At 40.0% G+C, this 23637-nt stretch overlaps 1 protein-coding gene across 1 annotated transcript; it reads right to left on the reverse strand.

Annotated features, from left to right (window-relative positions):
* Positions 1 to 1448: 1448 nt before the first annotated feature.
* On the reverse strand, positions 1449 to 2769 carry LOC131688037 (hatching enzyme 1.2-like). Its single transcript, XM_058972164.1, has 3 exons — positions 2445 to 2769; positions 1949 to 2385; positions 1449 to 1586 (listed from the first exon to the last, which is right to left on the reverse strand). Exons 1-3 carry the CDS (start codon positions 2767 to 2769, stop codon positions 1449 to 1451), a joined length of 900 nt encoding a protein of 299 aa, XP_058828147.1.
* Between the last annotated feature and the right edge of the window lie 20868 nt (positions 2770 to 23637).

Here is a 23637-nt window from a genome sequence, read left to right on the forward strand (position 1 = left end):
TGGTTCGTGGCAATCGTGCACTTATGTATATATCCACAATGTTATATTGAGCGTTACCAGCTTAAATCATGAATGAGAAAGGCACAATTGACCAACTAGGTGGATTAAAACAGGTTTTAACAGTAGTTCTCGCAAGCTTGCTTGCAATAACTCATTAGGAATGTTCAGCATACTTACCCTCGTAAACAATAAGCATTAAGCCATTGCACTATATTGGCTATACATTTGCACTAATGTTGCATTGAAACTTGATTACGGCATTAACAATGCAATAAAGCTCTATATTAGCATCAATAATGCATAAATGCGTACATGCTTCAAGGATCTTTAAAGCATGTAAGCTTTACATGTGTAATTTTCGTAAAACATTCATATCATGTGAGAACGAAAACCCATTAAGGATATTCATTAGAATGCATTACAAGAGAGTCAATTAGGATTTTAAACAGAACATTTTATTTTAAAATTTTTCCTTTTTGCTCATCATACCGAAAGGAAACATAAGCAATGGTTTTAAAACCATGGCGGACAATGACAGCCAACTGAAGCTTTCTAATAGTATTAGTAGTGCCAATATTAGGCTTTCAAATTTGACATGTGTACGCTGGTGCTATATAATAGCATTAGTGATGCAAAATGAGCTGTAAATCTCTGCACAGTAGTAGTACTATATTTCGTGATTTCTGGCATAATACCAGCATTATATCAGTGTTTAGGGATTCACGTTACTTTGAGATATATGTTATATGTCGATTAAAGGCAGATTTTAGGCCGCTGAGAATAGAAAAGTTGTCATGGCAATTTTTGTTGACTTGAAATAAGCATTTGAATCAATTGATCGCCGTAAACTGATTTGCGTTTTGGAGAAATATGGTGTAAGAGGAAATGCTCTTGCGTGGTGTCGCAATTACTTAGAAAGACGTACGCAATCTACAAGGTACAACCGCGCTACATCATCGGTAGGCGAAATTAACCTTGGTGTACCACAAGGTGGTGTACTAGGATCACTTTTGTTTATCCTATACATTTACGATATGAGAAACATTTTGGAAAATGCGGAAATAAACGGAAATAAATGCGGAAATAAAGTTTTGTTTATCATCGGTAATAGTTTCGATGAGTGCATCAGGCTAATGAACCTTGAGCTGACGAAGTTTAGTGATTGGTTGAAGTGGGAAAAACTCAAACTGAACATTACCAAAACCAAATATATTATTGTAACTACGCGGCAGATGAATGAAAGTACTGAAACAGTTGAAATAGAGGGAGAGATAGTTGAACGAGTTGCAACTATCAAATATCTTTCGGGCACATAGGACGAAAAAATAAGTTTTAATGAGCACGTGAACAATACCATCCGGAAAGCTGTGCTTCTATTCTTTTCTTAGCATCCAAGAAACAGCAAGCAAACTCCACGACATTTGATGCTCAATTGTTTACAATGGATGTCAGTTCAGCAACGTATTGAATATAATACACTTGCTTTCATCTTCAGAGTAATATATGGAATGACGCCGCAGTACCTGTGTAGCACTGTTGTGTACGGAAGAGATGTGCACCGGTATGAAACCAGACAAACCGGCAAACTGAGATTATTGAGCGCAAAGAAATCTTGCACGCAGAACTCCTTATTTTATAAAGGCTACAATTTGTTCAATACATTACCAGAATACGCCAAGCGGATTAATAACCTAAGAGAGTTTAAACAGGCCTGCAAGATATTTGTGAAGCAGAAACCTTTGGATTTATAAGAGAGAAAGATGGGCATACACGGAAGTGAAATAAGATTGAAGGAATCTCTCATGAGTGAAAAAATATTATCGAAAGATATCTGAATGTAAACCTTCCACACTACAAAAGATGTGTATGGGTGTGAGGTGGGCCATCCCAGGTTCAAAATGACGCACATGTACATGAAGATGTTTCATAATAAACAATCAAAAAGTACCTTCGGTTCGATAGTTGGGGCACCATTCCAGCTGAACGCCGTCGGAGAATAATGCATCACACTGCCCAAATCGTACGATATTCCATGCGTTGTAGTGCGCTCTTGTCTATCCTTTCTGAAGTTCCCCAACGAATCAGGTTTTATATTTTGTACTTTTACTTTCACGTATTGGTCCCTATCGTGGCGGGTATGTTCATGAAAGAACCCTAAAACATGCATCAGTTCATGCATAATGGTTCCCGTTCGACGAATGCAGACATTTCGCTGTAAGTTGAGAACTTGCTTTCCACCCGCACGGCCCACCGTTGACCAGCATCCATCAACGGAACTCTCGATGGATATGTAATCCGGTTGATTTTCCCGGGGAACAAATCGAACGCAAGTTCTCTGACGAAAGATTTGAAAGGCGCTTCGGATTTTTTGCGCTTCGCTCGAACCTGCAGAAGATGGCTGTTTTAATGACTATCGAAGAATGTTCTCAATAGTGAAAACCTACTGAACTCATCACTTATTTCATAAGGAACAATGCCTTTCTTCCATTTTTTACTTTTGAATTTAATGGCATTTTTCGCCACCAATGGCTGGTATATATCACCTTCTACGTAGTTTCCAGCTTCCTCTGGATTAGAATCTTCAGCCTCCGAATCAACTGACTGGTCCAGTCGTTTCTGAGTGTGGTTTCCATTTCTTGGTTCGTACAATCCTTCGCCAAGCATTGACAAATCGAACTCAAATTCTTCATCCTCGTATTGGACGGCCAGACAAAAGGGTATCGACAATACCAAAATTTGTATTAATTTTCGCTGCACTAACGGGGACATCGTTTCCGTGGAAGCTTCGATAGTTGTTTGACGGCATCAGGGCACTGATCAAATACCATCTACTTCCACTTCCTACAAAGGCGCTTGGTGGGCGGTGTTCGACACGTGTGATAAAAAGGGTTCAATTAATTTAATTTGATTATATACTATCGTCAGTACAACATGTGCCAACATGTAGGCCAATGTTAGTGTGTTGCAACTTTACTGATAGCAATAATTTTCGGGTAGAGCAAACTGCACTACGATAGATGTTTATCGAGATAAGTGAATGTTATGAGTGATTATGATAAACAGGGGTATTGTTAACTGTACCTATATTATCATATCCTAGCACCTGTTGGTTTGGTAAACAACCGCCAATGGCATTGTGCCTTCAATTTCATTAACAGTGCATTCAATGTGAAGGTTTCTCGGTCTATCCATAGTTGAAGCGGGGCATAAAACCATTGATTGTAAGGGCTGTCACTTCGATACAGCGAGTTGGAACAGAAGCATTGGCGGTACTAGGTTTGAAACATTAGGGGGCCATGTACAGTCGAAATACATTTTAGAACTAAGATGTTTTTATTAGTAGGCTCCCAAACAATTCAAAGTTCGTATAACAGAGCTGTTTAATCTTCTCGATTTGAATTGACTATCCGAACCACGTGAACTTCTAATAGTATTTGAAGAAAATATTTCAAGTTCCAATAAGTTACAAACAGTTAGAAAAGAAGAATAGGGCCTTAACATTTTTTCAGCACATAGCATGTACGGTGGGGTGTCCGAAAATGACATCATGTTAAAAAAGTCATCGGGCTCACTTCTTAAATGAAAGGTTAGGGTATCAGGACCACTTTCTTCTTCGGAGTGAATTTGCTAAAACGCTCGCTATTGGTGGCGAATTTTGATTTTTCGAAAAATGGGCCGATTCTGGGTAAAATTTCAAATTCATGCTTGTTGAAGTGCTCCTGAACTGTCTTGGATTTTTTTCAGCATTTTTTATTTTTCTGGAGATCAAAATGGAGAAGTGTGGTTAGTTTGTTAGTACAAATTTTAAAGTATAAGAGCGGTTGAGCCATTAAAACTTAGTAAAAAGTGTAATTTTTAGTGTTTTTCATTAGTTTTTCTTCAAAATTGGGTATCTACAAATTTTTAAAAGTATAGAGAACACTTCAAATAGTTGAGCCGAATAAAGGAGCGTAATTTTGTTGAAGACAGTGTATAGCCACAGTAAAAGTGGTGTGAGTTTTTGTTATATAACATTCGACATTTTTAGCAATTCATCAAAAATAATAATGTTCCAAAAAATATAACAATTCAAATGTGCTTAGACCACATATTGTTTTTTGGAAAAAAGATGGAAAATGATTTAAAACGGCGTTTTCTGTTTGTCTTTAGGTTGTCAGGATCGGGTTTAATGCGAATTTGATTATTTTTTGTACCATCAATTATAAAAATAATGATAACTTTACTAATGATGCCAAGTCTCTAATTAAACTTTTTCGAAAATACAAAGCCTTCAAAATTGACTATTTCGGAAATGTGTGATCTAAAATGTAAAGATCAGTTTTTCAACATTCACCCCACCCTTCTGCATTTGATTCGAGTGTGTATCTTCATCGCGAGCGGTTGACTCTCGTAGAGCTCCCTTCGGGTCGGTTAATTTTCATCATTTTTGGCACAGTTTACTGTCTCTAGGTTATCAAAAGTGTTAATAACGGTGCAATTTAACAATTATACAAAGTGAAGTGGTTTATAAAAGCATTTTTCGGCATATTTTCGACAGACGCGAGTGGTGACAGTTTGTGAAAATTGAATTCCGGCAAATGATAAAAATATCTTTTCCTCGCATTACGGGCCGTCGATTCCCGATGCAAGGACAATAAAAGTGTACAGAAAACATCTAGAAACACAGTGTACATTGTAAAAATAGTGAAAAATGGTTTTTCAGAGAAAAAAATTCGATCCGAAAAGTGAAAAAATATGGCAATAAGAAAAATTGACATTCAAATAATTGGCGTTTCACCAGCGACTAGCGACTACCAGGTGTCGCCCAAAATTTTTCGCCTGAAAAATAGGTGGCAAACAAGCCGGTCGGTGCTCAGCTAATTTCGTCCGCGTCCCTTGTCACCTATTTTTTATTGAGTGTTTCATCGGCGGTGCTATCTTTAAAAATGAGCCGCTTTGGATATTCAACTGTTTTTTTACTGTATTATTTTATTGCAAATGAGTAGAGGTTTTGAGTCTTCTATATTCGGGATTGCAGATATTTTGTCGCATGTAAATTTTGAGTGTTCGTTGGTGTGATGGCGCTGTAAGCACACGTATCTGCCGGTCGGCAAACTTTTCTTTGGACTGAGCAAACTATTTTTTATGTTTCTTTAGGGTTTGTTTTACCAACGGGGCAACCGATTCACAGAGCATTAATGTCAGCACGAAGAATAAGTGTTTTGCTGTCATTTTCATTGCTTAGTTTTCTATTCTATCGCATGCCTCCACGCGAATCTAAGTCTATTGATGACATTTGGTCCTTAGACCGGCGACGACTGGGAGCTATCAGCGTTCTACCGACAGTAGCAGAATGAGAGTATGCGATATAGCCGAGAAAACAATACCGTAAAAGTTGTTCGGAAATCAGCGACAATAAGACTTTAATTTGACTAGTATCGATGATCGCGGGTCAATACGTACTGAAAATTCGCCGCGTCTGTTTTAATGAATCTAATTTCAAGTTCCGTTATTGGTAACAAGCCCGTGCATCAGGTTAACGATCCTCTGTATGTCCCTTCAATGTTCGATGTAATCGTTCGTATACGTGTATTTCACAAACAATCCGATATTAGAAATAGGAAATACTTTCGTTGATTTATAACATCTAGAGCTATCATAGCTCTCTGTCTGTATAACGTTTTATCACTCGGTAGTTTGCAACCCAAAAAATATATCGTAGAGAAGGAATAGCGAAATTAGTCTAAATAATGTCGCAATAAATAGTGATCCGGCCCATTACATAGATAAGATTAGCTTTTCTAGGCAATACTCCCACGATCGGCTGTGTGGATGTGAAATTGCTTTTGTTTAGAAAACATAGGATACTCTCGGTAGATCTTATTTTTCGAGCGATCGTGTTCTCGAAAACTAACTGAACTACTACCTAATAAACTATGCTATACAGGACGCATCGCTTGCTTGGAGCGAATCCTAGACCCTGTTCCCTTCCAAACCACTAACTCCGCGATACCTGTGGAAGATTCTGATGAACCTTCTGTATAAGATTCCTCATTTTATTCAAGCGATCGCCGGGTAAAATCAGCACTGACACGATAGAAACCACGAAAAAACTACAAGGGGCAGCCCTATGGGGTTGCACGAGCTGTAGACGTAGGACTATACTACTTAATGTAAAATATTTATTTTCTTAGTACATTTATACACTAAGGTTTTTTTTACACGGGGGATACGTACCGTGTAAAAAAAACCGTGCAAAAAAAACCGCGTTAATTGCGAAATCCGTGTAAAAAAAACCGCGTTAATTGCGAAATCCGTGTAAAAAAAAACCGCGTTAATTGCGAAATCCGTGTAAAAAAAACCGTGTTAATTCAGAAAATCGTGCAAAAAAAACAGAGGTCTGACGTCATTGTAACACCCAAGATGGTTCTGATTATTTAGTATAAATATCCAGCGTAAAACAAAAAGATACATTTATTTTTATATATTTAGCATTTATAAGATAAGAAAAATGTGCTCATGAATGGATTTACTCGAATTTGAGTTGGTTCGTCTGCTAGAGCTCATCGAGCGAATCTTCATGCGAGACTCAAAGTCGAATCAAAAAGCTGACATAATCAGGGGGAAATAATAAAATCAGGTCTTCGCTGTATTATTAAGGGGGGCGTCTGGTGTAAAGTGCTCAAACCGAAAGTTATTTTGTTTTACGATTTTGAAGGGAAGGAAACAATGCATCTTTTATGTAATGTTAAGCTTTAAATTTGTACGTTTATTCTGCACGAAAAAAATATTTTAACGGCCTTATTCTGCGCGGCGTGTGACGTGAGACGACGAAACTCACCTCACTTTACGTGACTTTTCTCACCCGATTCTGAGAGTCGACTCGGGTGAGGTGAGATTCCTCATTGCGGTTAAATGGGAGTCTCACGTCACCCGAAGTGACTCTTCAGAATTGGGTGAAGTCACGTACAGTGAGGTGAGATTAGTCGTCTCACGTCACACGCCGCGCAGAATAGGGTCGGCAGCCACGCAGAGCCACACATACGAGCGTTCCAAGAGTAGACGTCCAACCATTTCCACGTCGAGGAGCGCCGCGGCTAACACGATGACTCTTGATAAAATTGTTTGACACAGGAAATTAAGTAAAATTTGTAAAGCTTAGACTTGTAGTTACTCGATGAACCCAAAAACAGTTCGAGTTTAGGAAAATGGCTTCATGTAAACCGAAAAATCTCATATTTTTCTGTAAAATTCGTGCACTTTTCTTCAAAATAATAGAGAGAACAATTTGTTCATTCTGTTTTCTGTGGTTCACCGACAGGCTACACATATTGTGCATTTTCATAAAAAAAAATCAAGTCAATTCTTTAATTAGTTTTTGAGTTATCGTGTTCACCAATTTGAAAAACGCGGTTTCGAAAAAACGCTATTAAAGGATACTCCATATCAAATTGCATCACGGAAAAAATGACGTGGAAAACAATCCATTTGGTATTTTCTCTTAAAAATTTGGGTGGAAGTAGTTTAAAGTGTATTGTTCACACTGTATTTTTATCGCTGTCAGTCTTAAGAAAATTGTTGCCGATAGATTGAAATCTGCGTGTGTCACAGCAAATACGCGCGAGGAATGCATGGCTGTTTAAAACAAAAGAAGTTCAGCGTGGTTACCGAGATTGCGGGAGACTATTCTAGAGGCTCTAACTAACAATTAAGCGGATAAAAAAGAAGTCGATTTTTTTGCCCACTACACCAGACGTACACTAAAGCAGAGATGATGCTTATAGAGATGCGCGAAGACTGAAGCCAAAAGTTCCAATCGAACCCAAAACAACGGTTCCAAACTAGCAATGTAAACAAATATGGCGGATTTAGGAAGTAATGCGTGGGGAGTATCGAGATTGAAATGAAAAGAAATGCATGTCTGCATCCTGCATCCTCGATACATTTTTTCTAGTGCAACGAAAAACATGTAGACAGGCTCAGTAACGTAAATCAATGCGTTTCCAAGTTACATGATTGAGTATTGTGGGAAATATTTCAAAAAAGGAATTCGCCAAGCATTCATTAAAACTACAAGTCACTCGCTGTTTACACAATATTCCTGGTTGCCAAAACTAGCAGACAAATAATTTGTAAAACCGTGCAGCCAAATTTACTGTTTTTCTCGCCGCGTGTCTTTATATTTAAAACATCGTCTTGGCACTAAAATAGAAGTCACCATCTTAGATGAAAACATGACTTCCGGAATTGACATCCGGTATCTATTCATTAACGCTATTACAAAAATTCTCACATTGTTGTGGTAATTGAAAATTTTACTAAACCGAAGTAGCCATCTTGATTTTCGAAATGGTCTCAGACATTGATATTTGGCACCTACTCGTCAATCCCGTTCCAAAAATACTCATATTGATTGGGCTTTGGAGAATTCCACAGAACCGGAAGTCGCCATCTTGAATTTCAATATGGCACCAGACATCGATATCTAGCGTCTATTCGTCAATTCTATTCCAAAAATACCCATATTGATTCGATTTTAGAGAATTCCAATGAACCTGAAGTCACCATCTTGGTTTTCCAAATGGCCTCTGACACTGATCTCTATCATGAGCTCTATTAGACCCGCTCTGAAAATGTGCATGCTGATTGGGTTATAGAGAATTCCACTGAACCGGAAGTCGCCATCTTGGTTTTCAAAATGGCCTTAAACATCGATATCTGACGTCCACTCATCAATCCCGTTCCAAAAATAGCCATATTGATGGGGTTTCAGAGAATTCCACTGAACCGGAAGTCGCCATCTTGGTTTTCAAAATGGCCTTAAACATCGATATACGACGTCCATTCATCAATCCCGTTCCAAAAATACCCATATTGATGGGGTTTCAGGGAATTCCACTGAACCGGAAGTCGCCATCTTGGTTTTCAAAATGGCCTTAAACATCGATATCTGACGGCCACTCATCAATCCCGTTCCAAAAATACCCATATTAATGGGGTTTCAGAGACTTCCACTGGACCGGAAGTCGCCATGTTGGTTTCCAAAATGGCCTTAAACATCGATATCTGACGTCCACTCATCAATCCTGTTCCAAAAATAGCCATATTGATGGGGTTTCAGAGAATTCCACTGAACCGGAAGTCGCCATCTTGGTTTTCAAAATGGCCTTAAACATCGATATACGACGTCCACTCATCAATCCCGTTCCAAAAATAGCCATATTGATGGGGTTTCAGAGAATTCCACTGAACCGGAAGTCGCCATCTTGGTTTTCTAAATGGCCTCAGACATGAACATTTGGCATCTACTCGTTAATGCTGTTCCAAAAGCAATCACTTCCACTTTTCCAAAAATCTTCGAAATTCTTTGCATTCAAAATGGAAAAGCAGAAACCGTGTAAATTTCAAAATCCGTGCAAAAAAAACTTGGTCAAAAACCGTCTAAGTCTTTTGCCTTCATAAGGATTTTTGCTAAAACCGTGTTAATTGCGAAATCCGCGCAAAAACAAAATTGATCAAAAATCGTCTAAGTTTTTTGCCTCCAAAAGGACTTAGAACATTTTTGCGAAACCCGTGCAAAAAAATTGTTGAGAAATCGTCTAAGTCTTTTGCCTTTAAAAGGACTTAGAATATTTTTGCGAAAAACCGTGTTAATTGCGAAAACCGTGCTAATTGCGAAAACCGTGTAAAAAAGCCGTGTAAAAAAAAACCGTGCAAAAAAAAACCGTGTAAAAAAAACCTTAGTGTAGTAATAATAAATCAAACATATGTCATACGTATGGTTTAATCACAACCAATCAACATCGAATATTACATATTGAACCAAACCTTCTTGGTTATCAGGTCATTTCACTTGTAGTAGGTGATCGAATCCGATTAAACTTAGTTAAGAAGATCTGAAGAAAGAAGACAGAAAACTGTGACCGAACTAATATCTGGAACTAAATCTTTATAGCATAAGATTAGCTTGTAGAAACTTTTCGATTGTGTGTGGTAAAAAACCCGGACCAAATCAAATTTTAGACAATATAATCACATTTCATGTATAGACCAAGCATTCTAGTTATATTTTGCCATTATTGTAACTTTCCTAAAGTACGCATACAAATATAGCGAATATAGTGGTCTTAATCATATATCGAAACTATAAATAAGAATCGAAAACAATTTTATATATGGACAAAATGCGTTTTTGCAACGGTTTTTCAAGTGGCAGTGTATTCATTCATATATAGGCTTTGTAGTATGTACCTATTAGTAGAATCAAAATACTATAGGCTGAGTGGAAATGAATTACGTGATGGGGAAATGAATTGTTCGAACGTAAATAATAAACTTTCGTTGTGCAATTTGGTAACAAATTAGATCTATCTACGCACACATTCGCCTCAAACATTAAACCCAAGCGCACAAAGCAAAATGAATGAACGCTGATGATGATGGGTAGAGCGAAAGAGACTAATACCACGACACTATTTTAACCATGTTTGCAAATGGAGCTCGCATGTACAAACTATTTTGTGTACGAATAATTATACATAAAAGTGTGCTGGAAACGAGCACAACACAAAAGATAGCATAGTGTTTGAACGGCAAGCACAGTCGCATTCACTGGGAAGCGTACCTCCACAGGCAATGTAACGGACTTCTAACTCAGCTGCACTGGCTGTGAAAACACACAGCGCAGTGGTCTGCTTCGCCAGCCGCTCAACAGGCAACTGAGCTGATTCGGCGAAATCCGTCCGTTTAAATAGTCGATTTTTTTTTTTCAATTTGTTTATTTGATAAGGCACGTATGCGTTAGCTTAAAGGTGCCATTTTTTCATTGTTTTACATTTTGAATTTCTTAAAACTAGGGGGTTACACATTTCAATATTATTTTGCTTTATATAATGAAACTAAAAAAAAAACTTTACTGCTAACTTATACATATAAAAGAGGGTATAATATAAAATTCGTAAGATTTGGGGGACGGGTCATTTTGTGTGTTCTTTGTATAGTAATTCACTTTATGATTTTTAGAAGGGAGATTGTAGGAGAAATTAATTATTAACTAAGCGGAATATTTTACAAGCATATTAACTAGAAATAACTAGAAAGAGTGGTTCAAGATTAAGGGGAATTAATTAGGGCTATTTTAAAGTAGTGGTACTGTTGGGCATTTCTTAACGAGATTAAATATTGATCAACTAAAACTAAGCACTTAAGTTTTGGGAATATATTCAAGGGGAGAAGGGGGTGAAGTCATACATCTGTGTATCAGAGACATGGGAGGGAGAGCGGACAAGGCTGAAGGGGGGGGGGGGGGGGGGTGAGATATAAACTTTCAGTTTCCGGCATCAGGAATTAACGGCCAGGATTACAGATTCGAACGGATTGATCAACTAACACTAGAAGATAGGGGGGCACATAAGTTTTGGGAAGATATTCAAGGGGAGAAGGGGTGAAGTCATACATCTGTGTATCAGAGACATGGGAGAGAGGGTGGACAAGGCTGAACGGAGGGGGGGGATATAAACTTTCAGTTTCCGGCATCAGGAATCAACGACCAGGATTACAGATTCGAACGGATGTATCAAGTATTGGGACGCCGGGCGGTTTTCCTCGAGCCGGCAGGGGTTCCTCCAGACGATTTCTTAGTACGGCTCAGATACGGATCGGAAGCACACCGCGCTGCGAGTGTGATGTTGTACTGTAGATCTCGTGTTGTTGGTTCATTCGACAGATGTTTTGTCTCGTCTTGGAGTCGTATCAAACCATCGTTGGGGTACGGTAGGCGGAAGAGGGCACTTCTGGGAATGATAAGAGAAAAGATAAGGGCATTTAAATTTGGATATTGATGGTTTTGAGGAACGTGTATATAAGGGACATATAGAGAATATCGCGGCTTGCTAGTACATCTCGAACCGGGACATTGGGTGATCTTCCTCGGGCCCGAAGGGAATCGAATAGTTGAGATCTGGCAGAACAGTACTCGGCGCATGCCCAGACAACATGTTCGATTTCGTGATAACCGTTGCCACAAGCGCAGATACCGCTATCCACGAGCCCAATACGCCGGAGATGTGCATCCAGCGTGTAGTGATTGGACATGAGCCGAGACATCACGCGAATGAAATCCCGACCCACATCCATCCCTCTGAACCAAGGTTTCGTCGATACCTTAGGGATTATCGAATGTAGCCACCTTCCCAGTTCACCATTGCTCCATGAAGTTTGCCAACTTTCGAGGGTTCTCTGATGAGTGATACTGAAAAATTCGCTGAAGCTAATTGGTCTTTCATATATGTCACCTTGTAAAGCGCCCGCCTTAGCTAAAGAGTCCGCTTCTTCATTACCTGGAATGGAGCAATGCGAGGGAACCCAAACTAAGGTAATCTTGTACGATCCTACAGACAAAGCACGCAGGCGCTCCCAGATTTTCCCCAGAAAATATGGAATGAACTTTCTAGGTTTCATTGAACGGAGAGCCTCGATTGAGCTGAGGCTATCCGAGACAATAAAGTAATGATCGGTGGGCAAAGTATCAATGATCCCAAGGGTATACTGAATAGCAGCAAGTTCTGCGACGTAAACTGAAGCAGGATCATTGAGTTTGAATGAGGCGGTGAGGTTTTGATTGAATATACCGAAGCCAGTGCAGTGGAGCCGTCGAGGCTTGACCCGTCGGTGTAAAACATATTGTTGCAGTCGACTTCTCGAAATTTACTATGAAAGATGCTTGGGATCACTTGCGGACGTATGTGATCCGGGATTCCACGAATCTCGTCTTTCATGGATGTGTCGAAGAATACAGTTGAATCAGAAGCATGAAAGAGATTGACACGGTTGGGATAGTATGAAGAAGGATTGATATTTTGTGCCATGTAATCGAAGTACAAGGACATAAATCGGGTTTGAGAATTGAGCTCGACAAGCCTTTCGAAATTTGCAATTACTAACGGGTTCAAGATATCGCATCGGATGAGCAATCGATATGAGAGTTCCCATAATCGATTTTTCAGCGGAAGGACGCCCGCCGGCACTTCTAAACTCATCGTATGTGTCGAGTGCATGCAACCCAAAGCAATACGCAAACAACAATATTGGATTCGCTCTAGTTTGATGAAATGTATGTTCGCAGCGGAGCGGAAACAGAAACTCCCGTACTCCATCACCGACAATATTGTTGTTTGGTACAGCCTGATCAGGTCTCCTGGGTGGGCACCCCACCATGTTCCGGTTATTGTACGGAGAAAGTTGATCCTTTGCTGGCACTTCTGTTTCAGATACCTAATGTGACATCCCCAGGTTCCTTTAGAGTCGAACCAGACCCCGAGATATTTGAAAGTTGAAACCTGAGCAATAGTTTGACCCATTAATTGAAGCTGTAGTTGCGCTGGTTCACGCTTCCTTGAAAATACGACTAGCTCAGTTTTCTCCGTGGAGAACTCGATACCTAGCTGGAGGGCCCAAGCAGACAAATTGTCCAAGGTATCTTGCAATGGTCCTTGCAGATCGACGGCTTTGAGACCTGTAATAGAGACCACACCGTCATGTGCAAGCTGCCTTAGCGTGCAGGAATTGACAAGACATTCGTCAATGTCATTCACGTAAAAGTTATAGAGAAGGGGGCTTAGACATGAGCCCTGGGGAAGACCCATGTAGCTAATTCGTGATGTCGATAAATCACCATGCGAAAAATGCATATGTTTTTCAGACAGCAAGTTTAGCAAAAAGTTGTTTAGAGTCGGTGAAAGACCATGCTGGTGCAGCTTCTCAGAAAGAATTTTGATAGAAACTGAGTCAAAAGCCCCCTTTATATCTAGGAAAACTGATGCCATCTGCTCTTTGCTAGCATAAGCCATTTGAATTTCTGTTGAGAGCAACGCAAGACAATCGTTCGTCCCTTTGCCTTTGCGGAAACCAAATTGTGTATCTGACATTAAGCCATTTGCTTCAACCCAATTATCGAGGCGAAACAAGATCATTTTCTCGAACAACTTTCGGATACAGGACAGCATTGCAATCGGTCGATACGAGTTGTGGTCGGAGGCTGGTTTTCCTGGTTTTTGAATGGCGATGACCTTCACTTGCCTCCAGTCATGAGGGACAATATTACCCTCAAGAAACTTATTAAATAAATTCAACAAGCGTCTCTTGGCAGAGTCTGGCAGATTCTTTAACAAGTTAAATTTGATTCTGTCTGGCCCTGGGGCTTTATTGTGACATGATAAGAGAGCAAGTGAGAACTCCACCATCGAAAACGGTGTTTCGTTCGCGTTATTGTGAGGGGACGCGGCGCGGTAGATCTTCTGTGCCGGGGCGGAATCCGGACAAACCTTCTTGGCAAAATCGAATATCCAACGGTTTGAATATTCCACGCTCTCATTGGTACTGTTTCGGTTTCGTAAGCGCCGGGCCGTACTCCAAAGAGTGCTCATCGATGTTTCTCTCGTTAGTCCGTCGACGAACCGGCGCCAGTAGCTACGTTTTTTGGCTTTTATCAAACTCTTCATGCGCGTTTCCGCCATCGCGTACTGTCGGTAGCTAGCTGGCAGCCCGTCGTCCCGGAAGGTCTTATACGCAGCGGCCTTCTTCGCGTACACGTCTGAGCACTCTTTGTCCCACCATGGATTGGGAGAACGCCCGCGTGAATTCGCGTCTGGTACGCGTTTAGTCTGAGCTTGAATCGCGGTATCGAGAATCAAGCCAGCCAGGAACCCGTACTCTTCCTCCGGAGGAAGCTCTTGTGTCGATTCTACTTTTTCGGATATCGCGGACGCGTAGCTCTTCCAATCAATATTTCGTGTGAGGTCATACGAAACATTGATTGTATTCGGTGGCCCTGAACCGTTAGCAATATTAATTACGATTGGCAGATGGTCGCTGCCGTGGGGATCAGAGACTACCTTCCACATGCAATCTAACCGCAGCGATGTCGAGCAGAGGGACAGGTCTAAGGCGCTCGGACGCGCTGGAGGGGCAGGAATCCGTGTCATTTCACCCGTATTCAAAATGGTCATATTGAAGTTGTCGCAAAGCTCATGGAGTAGGGTAGATCGATTATCGTCATGAAGGCAACCCCATGCCGTGCCGTGGGAGTTGAAGTCACCTAAAACTAGCCTCGGTGCGGGGAGGAGTTCCGCAATATCGCAAAGCCGTCGGTGGCTAACTGAGGCTCTAGGGGGGATGTAGGTGGAAGCAATGCAAAGGTCTTTGCCTTTAATTCTGGTTTGGCAAGCGACAACTTCAATGCCTGGTGTCGAGGGGAGGTCGATCCGATTGAAAGGATAGCACTTTTTGATCCCCAAAAGTACTCCTCCGTAAGAGTCTTCTCGATCCAAGCGAATAATATTAAAATCGTGAAAGTGTAGGGTTATTTCTGAAGTGAGCCATGTCTCGCATAGGGCAAATACATCGCATTTCAAATTATTTAGTAAAATTTTAAACGAATCGATTTTCGGGATAATACTTCTGCAATTCCACTGTAGAACAGTGATTAAATCCTTGACCTCGTTCGATGAATTAGCCATCGAAGGATACAATCGCTGAAAGGAGGGGCCATTTCGCAGTGAACTGCATCAAGAATGTTTTTACTGCGAGGAGAAAGCTTATCAAGATACTTTTAAGGGGGTCAGAAATGTTCAACGTTGTAAGAATACGGTCCACAATGTCAGAGAAATTTATTAAGCCAGCACTGTTTTCTTTCTCTGGCTGAGATATGGGAACACTTGGGGTTTTTGATGTTCCTGGAAGTGCTGGGAACTCCTTTTCTGAGCTCAGGTTACTGAGACCGGGAGCGACTTGCTTCGGTTTTACAACAGTACTTCCTTGAGTAGTCATTTTAGGGGGACCATGAAGAGACACCTTCTGGCCTTTACGACGAAGCTTGGAAGAGGAAATGTTCTTCCTTTTTCTACTACTTCTAGGCACAGCAGAAGATGTTCCCTCCTGGGGTTCATCACAGTCGCCTTCGTCAGTAGACAAGCTGGCAAAGATGTTCGTAGAGACAGGTGGCGTAGCTATCTTAAGCATTTCTGCAAAAGATCGCTTAGAGCGTCCCTGAAGGGAACGCTTAAGATTTTCCTCGCGCTGTTTGTACGCGGGACATGAAGGGAGATCATGTGGGTTTCCCCCACAGTAGAGACACTTTTCGACATCTCTACCACAGGAATCATCCGCATGATTCCCACCGCATTTCCCACAGCGGGCTTTATTGCTACAATGGGAGGCTGTGTGTCCCAATTGTTTGCAATTAGTACAGTTCATGACCCGCGGCACAAAGAGGCGAACAGGTAGACGAACCTTGTCAAAGAGGAGGTAATTGGGCAGGGCAGAGCCGGCGAAGGTCACCCGATAAGAGTCTGAGTTGACGTATGTTTTCTTCCCGTCAGCTGCGACTGATGCTGAATGCAAACGTTTGCATTCCAGTATCTTCACTGGCTTAAGCATGGGGTCTTTGAAACAGCCAGTCCCATATTTTAGCAGGTCCTCGCAATTCAGACTCGAATCGGAAACGACCCCACTGACTTCAACCCTGCTAGCTGGAATATACACCCTGTACTCCCTCGTAAAGGGCTCGTAGCCAGCAATATCATTTGCCTGAGTTGAACTGTTAACAACCACCCGAAGCTTATCAGGGCGAATTTTCGATATTTCTGTCACGGCCGAATACCGGTCTGTCAGAACGCGAGAAATCTGCAACAGATTCAAACACTTTTTTTCTTTGGTCCGAAAGAAGATCACAAATGGCCCGGTGGCCGTGCTCGGATATACTTTCAGCCGGGGAGCCGATTTTGTTTCGACGTCCATCTCACCTTGAGACGAACCGCCGTCAGGGGAAGTCATTTTTGCACGGGCCTATTGCCCAGTGCACGTTATTAAGACAACCAAGAAGGGGAAACAAAAACTAATACTTAGCTTGTGTAGGTAACGGTATCCAGACGGCTTACTAGAGGAACACTGCTTCACTTCACTGACCGGCTAACGGTACAGAAACAGAAACACAAAAGAAGGGAAAAAACCTCAACTAGGCGTAGAGTGTGCAAATAACCTTGAACGCGGATTAACACTATTTGTCGCTATAGAGTGTACGGACTGATGACAAAAGACTTCTATCTCGACTGAGTGCTCGATAACGAATGATAAATAGTCGATGATGACGTCATTCATAGAAGCGTAGCGCGCTAGGTACACAAATCTGTCGTGCTGGACTAGGGAAGCGCTATCTTCTGTGTGTAAATGCGCGATATTTTGACTAGGTTGCTCATTATTTAAATTTTTAATGCCATGGTTTCAAAAATCTTTGGGTTTATCTATTGGAATCCATTCTTAAAAGTATTTCGGGGCGATGTGCGCAAAAAATTTGAAAATTTTTCGTGAGATGGCTGAATTATATGCGTTTAAAATTGGACCACTTTTCGTTACATACCATTTTTGTAGAATTTGCAACGTGCATCCCTATATCGAAAACAAAGACGTAGTCCTACGTCAAAATTCGTTGTGTGATTGAATATTATTAAAAAATATAAGCAGTGCTCCTTATAGCCGGCTATCCGGAGTTCAAGGTGCTTATTTTGCTAATCGTATTAATACAACAAATGATAAATTTCCCAAATTCTCGGCAGCCGGCTGCCCAGAGTAATTATTACATGATAACGCTATTGGCACACTTACTAACAACTCTCCCCATCCCGTGATACATGTGGAGATGCAGAGGATTCCTCGGTCTCTAGTAGCAACATGTATCGGACTAACATTCCTTCCTTTCCCAGAAGATCTGCATTCGGACGTGGCCGGCGTCGGTATTGATCAGCAAGCAGGGATCAGAATAGATTGTACAATGTGGCTCATCATGTTATTCCCAAGCATGTTGTTCCAATGAACATTTTGCAACCTAATTTGGTTCTGGTCAATAACGGAGTAGCAACTACGGGCGATCTCTTATGCTTATGCTTATGCTTATTCACCCCACCCTTCTGCATTTTTCTTCACTCTAAGGTACCTAACATGGGAATGAGACTTTATATACAAATCTGAATGCGTTAAACAATTCGGCATACAAATATATGCCATAACTTGCCACTAACTCGACATATTTGTTTAATTTTCATGATTTTCAACCCCAATAGGTGGTTATTAATATACTAAATAATTTTAAAAAAATCGTCAAATGGTCATAAAAACCGATTCTGATGTACTAGAGACAAGAAGAAAACGCCATTTTTCATCATTTTCCTCCTATTTTACGAAAAACAAAATGCGGACTAAGCACACTGACATTGTTTTATTTTGTAAAACAGTGTTATTTTTTAAGAATAGCATAAAATGTCAAAAGGTGATCTAGCAAAAATTAAATAACTCATACCCCACTAGCCGTAGCTATACACTTTCGTCATCAAAAATACGCTCCTATATTTGGCTCAACTATTTGAAGTGTTTCCTATGCTTTTAAAATTTTGTAGATGCCAAGTTTTGAAGAAAAACTTATGAAAAACACCAAAAATTACAGTTTTTACTAAGTTTTCAAGGCTCTGTCGCTCTTATAATCCACAATTTGTACAAACTAACCAAACTTCTCCATTTTGATCTCCAGAAAAATAAAAAAAATCCTGCTGAAAAAAATCCAAGACAGTTCAGGAGCACTTCAACAAGCATGAATTTGAAATTTTACCAAAAATCGACCCATTTTTCGAAAAATCTAAATTCGCCACCAGTACAGAGCGTTTTAGCAAATTCACTGAGGAGAAGAAAGTGGTCATGATACCCTAACCTTTAATTTAAGAAGTGAGCCCGATGACTTTTTTTAACATGATGTCATTTTGGGACATCCTAATGTACGGCCTACCCCATAGAAAATCCTCCCGATTTTCCCACCGACTAAATCGGTTTGCGTCGGCACAATCGGACGACTGTGCCATCAATTAATCGGTCAATATATGCACCGACATGCACCGACTCTTATGGGGGTTTAACATGGGCGTCTGTCGACGCTACACCCGATTAAATACGATCGTTAAAATCTGCTGAAATCGGTCTACTTCAACCAATCGAATCGATCGACTAGTCGGTGGTTTAAAACTGGAATCAGATTTACACAGATTAAATCTGGCGATTAATATGGTGACGAAAATTGTTCACCGATGAAGCCCAACTTAGTAGGTTAATTAGCCTGTGCACGTAGACGAAGTCGACCAGCAAGTCGACATAATTTGACTTTCACTGTGAGCCGTGGTTACAAACATTGCTTCACAGTTAAATGGCAGTGCTGGTAAACACGGCTCACAGTAAAAGTCATTTTTATGTCGACTTCGTCAACGTGCACAGCCTAATTAATTGGTCGATCCCGAAGCACCCGATTTTGTCGGTCGACTGGGAAATTTATCAACCGTCAAATTTTTTATGGGGTACCCCCAAGGCGGATACAGGTGTGCACATTTTTTTGTGTGTGTGAGTGCGGTTGTCATTTTTCTTTGATGAAGCCGAAAAAACAAGAGGATATGAAGAAGAAAAGCACAAACAGTTGACGTAGCGGGCCCTTCTGTTGCCATAAGTTTTGTTTCGGTTCGGTCATAGTTAATTTAATCGATTTTTTTCGAGGTAAAAAGTGTCCATAAGTGTTCTAATCGATGGATCCGAAGTGAAGCTCGGCCTTTTCTCACTTTTCATCGAGTGCCAAAGAATCAGGATGCTCGTTCGGATGTTGATGTTTACTCCAAGGGCCCCGGCCGCCATGCTTAATTTTGCAAGTATAATACTAATACACTCAAAAGTGTCAAATGTCCCCACCTCTCCATCTTGAGGTACCCCATAGAAAATCCTCCCAATTTTCCCACCGACTAAATCGGCTTGCGTCGGCACAACCGGCCGACTATGCCACCAATTAGTCGGTCGATTGTTGCACCGACTCTTATGGGGGTTTAACATGGACGTCTGCCGACGCGACAACCAATTAAATACGACCGACGAAATCTGTTAAAATCGGTCTATGTCAACCAATTAAATCGATCGATCGATCATTAAAACTGGAACCAGATTCACACAGATTAAATCTGGCGATTAATATGGTGATATGGTTAATATGCACACAGACGAAACCCAACTTAGTCGATTAATTAATCTGTCGACCTCGAAGCACCCGATTTCGTCGGTCGACTGGGAAATTTATGAACTGTTAAATTTTCTATAGGGTAGTTTATCCTTGAAAGGCTAATACATTTTTATGTTTCAAATGACTGTTATTTACTTATTCCCTATCATTGTAGAAAGTATTCTATTGTGTCTTCGAATATTGAGCACAGAAATGTTCTCTAAAAGAAATAGAGCACTCCATGGTCTCTTGCCCCAACAAGCACGCCTCATGACCATACAAAAAAACAAGGATTAACAGCGAATTGTATATAGCAAATTTCATACACGTCCTCAGGCAACGGGAATCAAGAATCAGAATATATTGGTTCGATTGGCACATTCCCATGTCATTCGGAGATTCGTGCTTAGTCGTGTCGTCTCATCTCTTTCCTGGTAGGAATTTCTCGAAGAAACAATGAAATCTAGAGATAAAGCCTATGGCTTTTTACCACACTGCATTAGGAAAAATACGTTTTAGCTAACCAACTCTAGCCAATATGTGTGCCAATTTCTAGCGATGCCGAAATGACCGAGTACTCTTAAAATGTAGACAGCATTTTAAATGCAGAGTTCTTCGATTTGAGTTCGTCATGCGGTTATCAATTTTGATCTCAAATCTGTCGAACTAAGTACTTTTAGGGCTTTTTAGATGCTGATTGTACACTAGACTGGTTCAATTTTTTACATTTAGCTCCACCAGGCTCTACTGATTCCTTTTATGACCCTTAGTAATTGTGCAAATTTTAGTACCGATCGATTGTGTCTACCCTCCAAAAATTTCAAAGGTTATATGGAAATTAATATAGAAAATCGGTTAAAATTAAAAATAAATTAAAAAATTTTCTACGGAACACATTCGTGGAACATTGTAAGTTTGTGAAAATTATCTGAGAAAAGTTATTGTGGTCTACCATTCTATTGTACACCACACAGAAATGCAAAAAATTTTACTTGGAATACAGTACAGTATCTACCACATTGAAAGTTTTGAATTGAAAAGTGAATGTAAGTGTAAGGTCACTGGGAGCAAGCCTATTCTCATCCCAAGTAACCATTTGTGGCAACAATGATTGCACGATCTGTTTGTTTACTGTTCCAGAGCCCAGTACCCTTAAGACAGTATGGTCATGAACATACCACTCATCGCCATCAGGTATATACTCTGAAGCTGATTCAGCTCTGACTCGATTGTTGTGGATTCTCCATTCTGACCTTTTTCAAATGTTACTCAATTTGAGCTGCCATGATGCCACCAAAGTTCCACCAAATTTGTGAGTTCAATATATGGGAATTGTCAAATTGTCCCCGGGCTGCAACGGTGTTTGTAATCGATGGGTTAAAAACATATCGTGGATCGCAACTACGCTAAGAATATACAAATTATGCTGCATTTGAATTTAATTATCGTTTTAATTCATGTTTCTGTTAACAATATACATAGTTAAATCTTAATGAACAATTTTAACTCATTATGTATCAAAAAGTACTGCTGTCCAGAGCACATACCTTTGAAAACTTTTGGAATAAATCAAAACGACTTATCAAGAGCGGATCAAATATTAAAACTCATATTCCATAGTGGAACGTTGAACCAATATTTTCCGACAAATTTCCATTGACTTGGTTTATTAATGATTATCATGAAAAATACATTGCAAAGGGATTTTAGATGTGAAACACTTATTGTTGAATGCTCTTTCATGAGTGCTTGTTTTGCGAATCTTAAGAGAATAAATTTTATACATGAATAAAATAATACAATATTTGAGCGCCAGAAAATATGACGAATTCTAGCGATGCAAAGGTGGTGAAATTTAGTGCGGTTATATGTGTCATCCATTCGCATCATGGAGTGAAGTTAAGTACTATAAAAAGAGACTGGGCGTTGTGTATAGACGTAAACAGCGTCAAGAAATGGTTGGATGTGAATTGTTCAAAACCTGAACCCGTCCGAACCCGAAAATTCCAAATTTGGAAAACCCAAACCTGACCTGAATCCGAAAGTTTAAAATTTCAAAAACCCAGACCCGACCCGAGCCCGAAAATTTAAAATTTGAAAACCCGGAACCCGAGAAGTTTAAATTTATAGAACCCGAACCCGACCCGAAACCCGTGGGGTTCGGGTCGGGTCCAAAAACTCTAACCCGACCATATCTAGTGTATTACTATAGAAAGTAACTATAGATAGACACCTGGTGTAATGGGTCGAACATCGACGTACCAGCTAATTCCGTACGAGAAACGTCGCGCGAAAGACCAAAATGCATTTCGACTTTGATTTGATTTGTCGTAAAAAGATAGAAAGATTTTTGTTTTATGACCTTGATTGTGTAGTAGGGTTGTACTATTGATCATTATCTATTCCAAAAGGAACTCGCTACATACCCAACAAACATTAGAAGGTGAACTATAAGACTACGTGTTGATTAAAAGCAGAATAAAAGTTGTGCAAGCTGAATAAAATTTTCGTTGAACTATTTGAACATTAACAGTTTATTCAGCCTATTTAAAATCCAGTATTCGCCAGTTCCAACTAGGCTGAACTATACTACTAATAATTGTAACAGCGACAATATTAAAGCTTTTATTCAACCATCTTAATTAGACTGAATTACGAGTTGAATAAATGATGCTGTTACCAATAGCATTACCACAGAGAACAGACATATAAGCTAGAACAAATTTTCCCGAAAAACCTGTGTAAACATTTAAATGAAAATACGTTGAAAATCACCATTGCATACAGGTTTGCATGCGTGAGTCATCATTGTATCCAAGTTTGCGTACAAGTCCCGTATAGCGATTGCTGGCCGATCGAAGCGCCGACCAGTGGCAAGTTGCTACTTGCTGTTGTAATTTCAAAGCGACAGTTTAATTTCTTACACAAGTTGAAAACTTTACTTGTATGTCAGTTCTCAGTGGTATAATCATTAAGCTGCACTACTTGTCTTCAAAAGGTTGTTTCTACTTATACATTTGCCGTTGTTCCACCTTTGACTTTTAGCTGAATTATGTGTTTAACAAAGGTAATTGTACCTACTACAAAAATTGGCACTATTAGCAAACCATGATGAAATGGCAACCAACCTGGGTTCGAGTCCAAATACACGCACATTATTTTTTTTACTTTTAAGTGAAGGACTTCTCAAATTAGCACATTGAAAACCCTTTTCTTATTCTATTTGTTGTTTCAACGGTTTGCTCTTGTATCATTTATACAGTTTTTTATATTTTCATGCAGTTAATTTACAATTTTAATTTCGTCCTGAAAAAATGTCATTGCTAACAAAAAGAAACTATCCAGTTAATATGATGAATGAGCAAACCTAAAAAATAATTCATACCAATAACTTTCATATACATACACACTTAGTTGAACTCAGCCAAATCCCCGCACAGCCGAGTAAGAAGTAAATTTTTATACTGATATCTCGGAAAAGTGTTGTTTGTTTACTGATTCCCAGCAAACAATTGTAGCTTTTACCAAGATCTTAGCGAAAAATGAATTTACCGAGTGCTCAGCTGCTCAAATCTCCGCGGAATTAG

This window comes from Topomyia yanbarensis, chromosome 3 (assembly GCF_030247195.1).
Source record: "Topomyia yanbarensis strain Yona2022 chromosome 3, ASM3024719v1, whole genome shotgun sequence".
In the NCBI taxonomy this organism is placed as follows: Eukaryota; Metazoa; Arthropoda; class Insecta; order Diptera; family Culicidae; genus Topomyia; species Topomyia yanbarensis.

Excerpts from the sequence above, each read along its gene's own strand:
- LOC131688037 (XM_058972164.1), bottom strand. The coding sequence starts at position 2,769 with ATGTCCCCGTTAGTGCAGCGAAAATTAATACAAATTTTGGTATTGTCG. Across the intron at positions 2,386-2,444 it reads TGAAATAAGTGATGAGTTCA|GTTCGAGCGAAGCGCAAAAA; the intron begins GTAGGTTTTCAC and ends CATCTTCTGCAG. Across the intron at positions 1,587-1,948 it reads CCCCAACTATCGAACCGAAG|TTTGCCGGTTTGTCTGGTTT; the intron begins GTACTTTTTGAT and ends CAATAATCTCAG.